Source organism: Chiloscyllium plagiosum, chromosome 14, assembly GCF_004010195.1.
Source record: "Chiloscyllium plagiosum isolate BGI_BamShark_2017 chromosome 14, ASM401019v2, whole genome shotgun sequence".
Taxonomy (NCBI): Eukaryota; Metazoa; Chordata; class Chondrichthyes; order Orectolobiformes; family Hemiscylliidae; genus Chiloscyllium; species Chiloscyllium plagiosum.
The window spans coordinates 80,476,721-80,487,771 of NC_057723.1; the positions used below are offsets into that span (position 1 = coordinate 80,476,721).

The 11,051-nt window shown below is 42.3% G+C and overlaps 1 protein-coding gene across 2 annotated transcripts in view; it reads left to right on the forward strand.

Annotated features, from left to right (window-relative positions):
* The first annotated feature begins 2,779 nt into the window (after positions 1 to 2,779).
* The window catches only part of LOC122556961, a 15,569-nt gene continuing 7,297 nt past the window's right edge, over positions 2,780 to 11,051 (forward strand). The window contains exons 1-5 of one of the 2 annotated variants that reach the window (XM_043704198.1): positions 2,780 to 2,885; positions 4,241 to 4,345; positions 6,032 to 6,115; positions 7,960 to 8,127; positions 10,265 to 10,414. In XM_043704198.1, coding sequence (XP_043560133.1) covers positions 2,845 to 2,885; positions 4,241 to 4,345; positions 6,032 to 6,115; positions 7,960 to 8,127; positions 10,265 to 10,414 — 548 coding nt within the window. In that variant the 5' untranslated portion in view covers positions 2,780 to 2,844. Of the gene's footprint in view, positions 2,886 to 3,027; positions 3,163 to 4,240; positions 4,346 to 6,031; positions 6,116 to 7,959; positions 8,128 to 10,264; positions 10,415 to 11,051 lie in introns of those variants that run through there. The other variant, XM_043704199.1, reaches the window with a different exon arrangement.

The window sequence follows — 11,051 nt, forward strand, 5'->3', positions numbered from 1 at the left end:
AACATCTTCCTAACATCTACTCAGTCCAGTACTCTGTCAGTACTGTGTAAGTTTCAATTAGATTCCCCCCCCCCCCACTTCCTTCTAAACTTCATTGAGTATAGACCCAGAGTCCTCAAACATTCCTCACATGTTAAGCTTTTCATTCCTGGGACCATTCTCGTGAACACTCTCCACGACCAGTACATCCTTCCTGAGATATGGGACCCAAAACTGTGCACGATATTCCAAGTGTGGTCTGACCAGAGCCTGATAGAGCCTCAGAAGTACATCCCTGCTTTTATATTCTAGTCCTCTCGAAATAAATGCCAACATTGTATTTTCTCTTATTTCTATCAACCTTATCCCACAGTCTCCCGTTCACCCAGAACCTGCATCACACCTAATTATGGTCTTTGCCCTGAATACTCATAGTCTGTTCCATCTCGAAAGCTGTTACTTCTCCCTGTATCAATTACTGCCGTGTAGAGGGGTCAGAGATCACTTGTGATACTCAAAAGGATGCAAAAACTGCAGAGTTAAACCTGTGTCCCATGTTCAGCCAATTGCCTATGGAGTTGTATGAGGAATGGCTGGTAAGGAAAAAAAACATTCACAATATACCATCCCTCAAGGACACAGTGGTTACACTGAGGTTATCTTTATGTGCTACTCCCTGGGGATGAGCAGATAATAGTTCCCACAATGCCTTGGAAATATGAGAGGATCCACACCAGTTTCCTCATCTCCTCTCCCTCCCACCTTATCCCAGGTGTCCCTACCTGTCCATCTACCTTCCCACCCTCCGCTCCAGCCTATCACCATCACCACCCACCTCCATCGATTTATCGCGTCCCCAGCCCCAGCCCCCGCCCCAGCCCACGCCCCCGCCCCCTCCTATTTATCTCTCAGCCCCCTTGGGCTCCTCCTACATTCCTGATGAGGAGCTTATGCTCGAAACGTCAACTCTCCTGCTCCTCGGATGCTGCTTGACCGGCTGTGCTTTTCTAGTACCACACTTGTTGACTCTACATCCCCACCATGCCATGATCCCAGCAATGACCTGCATTTATATAGTGTCCTGTTCACAGTAAATTGTTCCAATTCTCTTGGAAGCTAAGGGACAACTTTTTCATGCAGAGGGTGATACGTGTATGGAATGAGCTGCCGGAGGAAGTGGTGGAGGCTGATACAATTACAACGTTTCGAAGGCATCTGGATGGGTATATGAATAGGAAGGGGTTAGAGGTATAGGGGTCAAGTGCTGGCAATTGGGACTAGATTTATGTAGGATATCTGACATATTCTGACAAAAAGAATTGACTTTGGTCCCGTCTCCTACAGTCACACTCTCTTGTCTCTGATCACAGGCCCATTGTAAATACCATATCTGAAGGGTGTGGTAGTGTCCCCTTCCATGATGTGTGTGCAGCATGGATTCCAGCTCCTCAATGCATTGGTGCCCAGCAGCAACACATCACCCGTCCTGCCATCACTCTCATACTTGATCTAAGTTATAAATGAATTGTTCAAGATTCCTTGCTCCATAGACCTCGCTGTACTGATACCAGCATGTAGTTAAGTAGCACAACAATATCCTACTCACAAATTTGCTTTAAGAACTGGAAAGTGTGAAAATGACGACACTTCTGTTTCAAAATGCAATAAAAAAATCCTGAATAAAAACAAAAAGAATTGCAGATGCTGTAAATCAGAAACAAAAACAGAAATTGCTGGAAAAGCTCAGCTGAGTTCTGAGGAAGGGTCACTGGAATCAAAACATTAACTCTAAAAGAGTCATAGAGATGTACAACACAGAAATAGACCTTTCGGTCCAACTTGTCTATGCCGACCAGATATTCTAAATTAATCTCGTCCTGTTTGCCAGCATTTGACCCATACCCTGCCAAACCCTTCCTATTCATATATGCATCCAAATGCCTTTTAAATGTTGTAATTGTACCAGTCTCCACCACTTCCTCTGGCAGCTCATTCCATACACACACTACTCTCTGTGTGAAAAAGTTACCCTTTAAGTCCCTTTTATATATTTCCCCTCTCACCCTAAACCTATGCCCTCTAATTCTGGACTGCACTATTGTGGGGAAAAGACCTTGTCTATTCAACCTATCGATGCCCTTCACAATTTTATAAACCTCTATAAGGTCACCCCTCAGCCTCCGACGCTCCAGGGAAAACAGCCCCAGCCTGTTCAGCCTCTCCCTGTAGCTCAGATCCTCCAACCCTGGCAACATCCTTGTAAATCTTTTCTGAACCCTTTCAAGTTTCACAACATCTTTCCTGTAGCAGGGAGACCAGAATTGTACACAATATTCCAGAAGTGGCCTAACCAATGTCCTGTACAGTTACAAACATAACCTCCCAACACCTGTACTCGATGCTCTGACTAATAATGGAAAGCATACCAAACACCTTCGTCACTATCCTATCTACCTGCAACTCCACTTTCAAGGAGCTGTGTTCACAGAAACAAATAGCTTCTCTCCACAAATTACTTTTCCAGCAATTTCTGTTTTTGATCCTTTTTTTCAGTCTGTCTGTTGGTGAAGGGTTAACTATTTAATGAGGTATAATTGGATTTCTTAACTTGTGCCCTTTGAAAGAGTGGCTTAAAATATCAGTCACCAATTTGATATTATTTTCAATGTGCTGGCCAAGTTTAATAGTGTAATGTGTCATAAGGTCTTTATAATAATGTTTGGTCTAGAGGAATAAACAACCTCATTATGCAGCAGTCCAATAGGTTGAATTGTGAAACAGGGCCCACCCCTTGCAGTATTTAAAAGTTGCAGCTGTCTCTTAACATGAATAGTAAAGGGTAGGGGGAAAAAAAAATTAATAATAATGCAGGCTAGCCTTTATGGTTGCAAGTCACTTACAAACAGGTCACAATTCTATAGTCTTTACAACTAACTTCCTTATTTGGGAAGGGACTTAAGTTAACTGCTTCCCATGTTGCATTTGCTAATAAGCTTCTTTGAAATAGATCTGGGTAACTTGTTAAACCTGAGTTTTCAAGTTGACTCAGTGTGGAGCAGGCTGATGTATCAATTTATGAATAACAATCCTAGGCTTGTAGGGATGTCATGTAGAGAATATTGAACTACTTGGAGACTATAATATTGATGAATTCAGAAGTGATTTTATGAGCCACCTCTTGGGGTGAAAGCCTAATTTTAGTTAGCTATCACTTTCTTTAAAGTTTAATTTGAGATCAATTAACTCCTTGGATAAAACCAGTTGTGTTTATGTTACTCTGTCTATAAGATATTGTTTTGTGTGACTTGTTTTAATATTGTTTAACTGATATTTCTCCAGAGCTTAACTTGTTCCTGGATTTTTTTTAATTGTTCCTCATGCCTTTGAGTGTATTTAAAAACTGGAGTGGATTTCAATATTAATCTTCCTGCCACCTAGTGGATGGAGTAGAAATGTAACTTAGAATTTGTCTAATGCTTTAAGCCTTTGCATGTGCTATCGGCTGGTTTTAAAAGTGATGGAATGGTGTTGCCTAAAATTCTCTGGTTTGTTTGAACTTCTGATATGCCAGTTTGGGAAACGGTTAAATGCTAAACCAATCAGTGAGTGTGCTTTGTTCATATTGCTGCTGATTGGTTTACCTTTTAACTTTTGAAACTATTGCAAGTTATTTGTACGTGGACAGCTGGGAAATTTTAAGTGAATGGTGGGTCTGAATGTGTAACTTGAAAGAGCTGAGGGCAAGCTGTTTGCTAGCCTGTGTCTTGAACTGAAGTTGGACTGTTGAAAGCTTTTCAATTTTTAAAAGTTGCTGTGGGCTAAGTCATGTTTTAACACTTCTGGCCTTTTGACCACTTGGGCAAAAGTTCCAATCTAGTCAAGACTGACTGGATAAGTCACCACGCTCTGCTACAGCTGAAACAAGTTTCAGTGATTTTTTTTTGATCAGGTCCCCAGTGTGTATGTTTCAACAGTGTACACAACTGCTTGTGTTCAATTTGTGCCATAAATTAATCAAAAATATCAACATTCAACTTGTGTTTTTGTTTTGGTACAGGAATACTTGCTCTGTTAAAGGTTTACTATGTAACTGGCCTGGTTTTCCCCCTCAATCTTGAATGATTGGCTAAAATTCAATTGTTTCAGAATTTTTTCTGACTGTGATGCATGGAAAATGACCTTGTTCATGGAAATATTGATTCATCCTCCTATATGGTGTAGAACTTCACTGGAACAACTGAAATTTACTTCCTTTTTATAGCAGGGAAACAGGAAATACAAATGCTCACATTCCATGGTTGGACTTTGGCAACATTGGTGCAGCAGCAGTCTCAGATGTTGACTCTCTCCTTTGGGCAGTGAAAAGGTTAGGCTATTAATAAAATGCTTTGTGATCGATGGTGGCATCACCCATAAATGTGATGTGAAAGCTGCAGCAAGTAGTTGCATGATGTATCACAGAATCAAAGTTGCAAAGAGATCAGCAAATGGAAAATTACAGTACTTTCTTTGGCTAACCATGGCTCCTTTCCTCTTCAATTCCTCCTGTTGAGAGAAATGGTTCCTTCTCTTCTAGAGTTGAGATGTGCACTTTGAGACCATAATCTTAACGTACTGGTTTGTTCTTAGTAAGGCTAAATGGTTGACACTTGCTACGTGACTACTTGTAACAACAGGGAAGCCACATGATATGCATTAGGGAGATGGCTGTGTTGTCGGGCAGCAGTCAGCTTTTTACTATTTGACTAGTTTTACTTTGAAGCCATGGCAACGCTTCCACTGTTCTGCCTTGTCTCGGCAGCACACTTCTGATCTTCCTAGTTTTTGGCTTAATTTCACACAACATACATCCATGTGCTGAAGGAAGAAGGAACTTCTTAATATTTAAGCTTAATTGCTTCCTCTATACTAATACCTCACTGCACTTGACCAAGGAGCGGTGCTCCAAAAGCTTGTGATTTCAAATGAACTTGTTGGACTATAACCTGGTGTCATGTGACTTCTGACTTTGTTACCCCCATCCCAGTCCAACACTGACCCCTCCACATCACTAAAACTACAATTGCAGTGGATTTTTTTTTTTGGTCCTATATTTAGCTTTGTTTCCTTCCAATTCAAATCATCACCTTTTTTAAATTTGGCAAATCTTGCTGAATACAAATATTTTTTCGTTGCTTAGAAAATTTAAGGAGTCAAGATAGAGACTGGTTATCATCTGAATTGCCTTAAAATATTTAATCAAAGTTTTCAGATCAAGGGAGTTCCACTTCAGAGATAATGAACTGTAGTCTTGAATATTTTTTGAGGTGGGGTGGAATTTGAGCATTATCCCTCATGAGATAAGGTGTGTATGGTCACTTGGGGCACACTTGCCTCTTTGGTCACAGTTGGGGGTTCAATCCCAGATAAAAGCTGAGTTGACATCAAATATGGTGTAGTGACAGCTCTATTTATGACAGTGCAATCTTTCAGCACAAATTTTACAATGTGCTTGGAAGGAGTCTTTACTGAATATTCTGGGAAAAATATTTTAAGATTTAAAAAATTGTCCCCACTCCCGACACCACCATGGTTAAGTCTGCTTCAAATCACGGGATTTGGCCATGGTTGAATATTTATAGGCACTACCTTGGATGACGATTACCAATTGCCATCATTTGCAAGCTATTTTCCATCTGGGCTGCAGTTTTTAAGCATTTCTTTTAAAACATTACTGTGAAGGTGTCCTCTCCCTGTCTGTGTTTTTGCTTGGGGGCCAGAGGTACAAGAATTTTGGAACTAAAAGAATAACGGATACAAGTCTGTCAATTCAATTTTTCCCATTTTCAAAAAAAAACCGTTGACATTCAAGACCATCCATTGTGATCATGTTGGGACTTTGTTAAAAGTTAAACTTTCTAGAAAGAAAGCAAATATAATGTCTGGCAGGTGTTGCAAGTTTATTTCTTTGGGGAATGTTATGTCTCCATGTTGTGATTATCCTTTAATCTATTCACACGTTGGTATTTATAGGAATCATTTATTAATCAATCTGAATTCTCTTGTCCACCAGGACTGATGTCTGTGTACCAACAACAGCCAGCATTGGAGTGGGTACAGAATCCGAGCCGAACAGAGCATGGACCTGGGAGAAAAGGTGTGCGTGCATGTTTTATTAAAATCAGTGTTATGCTGCAAATGTTCCCACAGTCTTCTGAACTTGCTTCATGGGTGCTATCCTCGAAACAGGATATTGCCATTGGGAAAATGGCCTTAGGCTTGCATGTTGGGATGCTTTTGGACTTGATGCATTACCTTGAACGTATCATCTTTTAAGGGCTAAATAAAAACATCGGTCTAAAATTAATTTCCAAAATGTGGCTGCCTGTCAGGCTGCTCACCAATCTGTTGACCGTTATCAAATATTGCAAGTAGCCTTTTTATGGAGAAGCGCATGAGTAATGGTATGTTGCTTGACTAACCATTCAGAGGACTAAACCAACAATTTCTTTTTTAAAAAGTATCACTACCATCACAATGGTGACAACTAAACCACCAAATCCATTGCATTTTTATTCTCTCATGGGATGAGTGTCATTGGCTTGGCCAGCATTTATTGACCAGATGTCCGTTCAGAAGCAACCACATTGTTGTGGGTCAGGAGTCACACGTAGCTACTGATGTCCTTGAGGGAAGAAACCTGGTCCCTACCTGAGTTTGGTTTGTGTAGTTTGATTCACAGCAATTGGGCTAGTCCCTAAAAAAAAAAAAAAACAGCCAAACAAACCGCACGGTCGTATGGATTTATTGAGTTTGCAAATTCAGGGCCATGTTCTCAGCTGTCCCCTGGCGCACTTGGAGATGAATGATAAATATTGGCCTTGCCAGTGATAACCATGCTGTGAGAAAAATCTATCATTTCCTCTGCTCTCATCCCCTTCGCATTGAGAAATGTGATAAATGTCTATGTCCCACTCCAGTACAGTGCAGGGGGTCAGTTAGCTCGACAATTGACTCAGTGCAGACTAATCCCAACAATGTGGGTTCAATTCTTTGCCTGCATCAGCTGAGGGTGCAGTCCACAGATGTTCAGCCTAGGTGGATTAGCTGTGGGAAATGCAGGGATAGGATTCGGGGATGGTTCGGAGTGGGATGCTCTTCAGAAGGTCAGTAGACTTGATGGGCTGAATGACCTGCCTTTAATTCATTCGTTTGTGGGATGTAGGTGTCACTGGTTGGACCCTTGAGAAGGTGGGGGGTGACCTGCCTTCTGCTGCAACCCACCTGCTGTGGGTTGACCCACAATGCCCTTGGGGAGGGGATTCCATGATTTTGACCCAGTGACAGTGAAGGAACAGTGATATTCCCAAGTCAGGATGGGAATGGTTTGGAGGGGAACTTTCAGGGGGTGGTGTCCCTATGTATCTGCTGCCTTGTCCTTCTAGATGGAAGTCGTCATGGGTTTGGAAGGTGCTGTCTGAAGATTTTTGGTGACTTTCTGCAGGGCATCTTGTAGACTGCTCCCTCACTGGAGGGGTTCTGTAATGATTAAATCTCCTCCCCATGCCAGAGGCATGGTGATCCTTGGGTTAAACCATCACCAGTTCTGTCATGAGAAAGCAGCTCTATGGCCCAGTAGGACTATACTGACTTGACTATGTCTCACTGTTGAAGGTATCGTCAAAACTACACTACGCACTCCTTTCTTGTAAGATACAAGCAGTACATCAGATGTTTTGAATTTGGGCATTTTGGTAAGAGCCACAGATTGATATGAGTGTTGCTGGAGCCTACTTGAGGAAATAGTGATATTTGTGATGTAGGTTAGTCCACAAGCATCCTACTAGGACACTAGCCTTCCCTGTACCACAGAAGATCATATCAATTAGACTTGAGCCTATTCCAGCAGGGTTTAATCACCAGATGATGCTAGATTCAATGATCTCAATGTTGCTTATCTGAGGCCAGTTCCTCCTTTACTTTCACTTGCTCCACCACCAGAAGCTCCAAGCACTGGGGCCTATCTGCGTCCACGTCTGACTGTCCGACCGAATGCTGGAAGCCATCAGAAATTGAGACTGATGAAACCGTGCTGAGGAGGCGACAGAAGCAGATAGATTATGGAAAGAACACGCCTGCCTATCCACGCTACCAGCAAGAAGTCCCGAAGTAAGTGTGCTTTCTTTCTTTTTAAAAAAAAAAAGTTTGAATATGTTTGTAGTGAGGGAGGTGTTTGAAGTTTGTGCATACAACCATGCTTCTAACATGGAACAGCAACACAATATCACTTTTGTGGTGATTTGGTGACCACTGCTCATTACTGGTGCTGATGTAGAGTTGCTGGTCATGATTGTGGTGGCCATTGCAGCAATAAAAATGGCTTTTTGAAAGGTTTCAAATTCGGTGCCTTAACAAGTAATATTAATCCTTCGGTGAGAGAAGATTTAGCTGTGGTGACGGCATCGCTTTTTAGCAAATTGTGTCCTGCAGCACTGATCAGGCTAAAGGACCTGGATATTCCTCCAGCCAAGTGGCAGGAGCTGGCGGGAAAATATCCAGTTTCCCAGTTCCACTTAAGTGGCTCCAGAGATGTGACTGTAATTGTTATAGGAAAGGCAGCAGGTCAGGCAGCATCCAGGGAATAGGAGAATCGACGTTTCGGGCATAAGCCCTTCTTCAGGAATGCCTGAATGCTTATGCCCGAAACGTCGATTCTCCTGTTCCCTGGATGCTGCCTGACCTGCTGCGCTTTTCCAGCAACACATTTCCAGCTCTGATCTCCAGCATCTGCAGACCTCACTTTCTCCTTATAGGAAAGGCAGCCAATCTGGATTGCAATGGGGATTGAGTCTGTCGGTCCCACATCAATATTGTGAACTTCATTCCAACTAGCATTGAAAAAGCAAGGCCATTGCCCCATCCAGGTCCTGTGGGGTAGGAAAAGAATAGTTTGACATTCTCCCTTCTTCCCCATACCCCCACTTACTATAAAATACACTACTTAAGCAACAATCACTCACTCTATAGTGATGGTGAAATATGCTTTTTTTAATGCACATAAAAATGCTTAAAGCAATTTATGAAATCCCTTTCCTTCCTGGCCAATGTTAGTTATCCAGACCCTGTCTAAATATCAATAGCAAAAGGTGCAAAAAAAATTTGAACAGTTTTTTTTGCTGGGTACAGTGGTAGTATGCCTACCTCTTAACCAAGAGGTCTGGATTTAAGTGTCCCCTGCTCCATAACTGTAACCATATCCCTGAACTGGTTGAGCAGAAAATATTGAAAATATAATGGCAACTCCAGCCCTCACTTCAAATCATGTTCAGGATTCAAGATTAGCTGTTTCCACAGACTAGCAGGTTCCCAGGATAAAAGTGGGGTTTGGGATGTGTGATAGGCAGAGCCCAGAGAGAATCTCAGCTAGTGAGACAAGGAGATGGATGACTCGGGAGGAGGATATTAATAATGGGATCGTGAGCAGGTCAGTATGGGTTGACTGCAATACAAGTGGCTCATAATTGACCAGGTGTGGGAGTAGTTAAAGGATATGAAGGTAGATGTTCAGATTCCAAAACCATAATCCTGAAGTCCGCAGGATCTCCCATGTGGAAAATGAAGCTTCATAGAATGCCAAGAGATTCCTCAACAGTGTCACTTTAGTTAAAATTAAACTTGCGTGTCTGCATAATGCTTAAAAACTAAACGCTGTCCCTCCGTGTCAGACAATTTCTGCTTTGATCACATATCCAAGATTGTTAAACTTTTTTTTTTGGCTTTTTCTTACAATCGTTAAGAGAAGTTGCTAAAATGAATGTAGTGAAGTGTACAAGCTGCTGCTTATGGTGCCATCTTCGGTGCAAAGATCCCTAAGGTACAGCGTTCTCAGTTACAGTTCTTGGAGGGAATAACAGAAGTTTTAAAGTTCAGCATTGCAGACTTGGAAATAATTTATAAAATGGTTTGGGGGGGGGTTGGAATGAAGTTCAGAATCACATTCTTTGGACCCATTCCATGTTCGTCCCCAGTCTCCAAACCACACTAGGCTTCACCCCCTGGGTTCACAAGGCCAAGAGCGCTCTCTGGAATCATCATGAGACCTGTCTGTCCTCTACATTTTATCAGATCAGGTGATTTTGAAAATCTGTGCCACAGGTTTTCGGAGACCAGATTTCTTTTACACTTGTAAGGATTCTTTGTAGGCAGCATTGCACATCGTGTGGGGGGGGGGGGGAAGATGGGGTGAAGGAGGCAGTGTAGTCATTGGGTTAAGATGCTCTATTGATCTTTTTTTTTCTCTCAAAAGGAGACTCCGAGTGCCAGGAATACACCCCCAAACCCCCAACAAGTACAAGAAATACAGCCGCCGCTCCTGGGATAAGCAGATCCGGCTGTGGAGGAAGGCACTTCATGCTTGGGACCCACCATTTGCGCAGGAAGATGGCCTGAAGTCAATGTATGTAAATCATCAATGTTCTAGCTGACTGCCTCTACCAATTTCAACTGCTACACAATAGCACAAACTGGAGGTGACCTTTCTCTCCTTGTATCTGTTCAATTAAATACGATGACAGTCAGAGTCCTGTATTTCAGCATAGAATCAGACCCTTCCATCCAACTTGTCCATGCCGACCAGATATCCCAACCTAATCTAGTCCCACTTGCCCACAACTGGCCCATATCCCTCTAAACCCTTCCTATTGATATAGACATCTAGATGCCTTTTAAATGTTATTAATTGTACCAACCTCCACCACTTCTTCTGGCAGCTCATTCCATACACTTCCGCCCTCTGCGTGAAAACGTTACCCTTAAATCTCAAGTCTTTCCCCTCTCTCCTTTTAAACCTATGTCCTCTAGTTTTGGACTCTACTATCCTGGGGAAAATGACCTTGTCTATTTATCCTATCCAAGCCCCTTTATGATTTTATACGCCTCTATAAGGTCATCCCTCAGCCTCTGACACTCCAGGGAAAACAGCCCCAGCCTGTTCAGCCTCTCCCTGTAACTCAAATCCTCCAACCCTGGCAACATCCTTGTAAATCTTTTCTGAACCCTTTCAAGTTTCACAACATCTTTCTGATAGGGAGGAG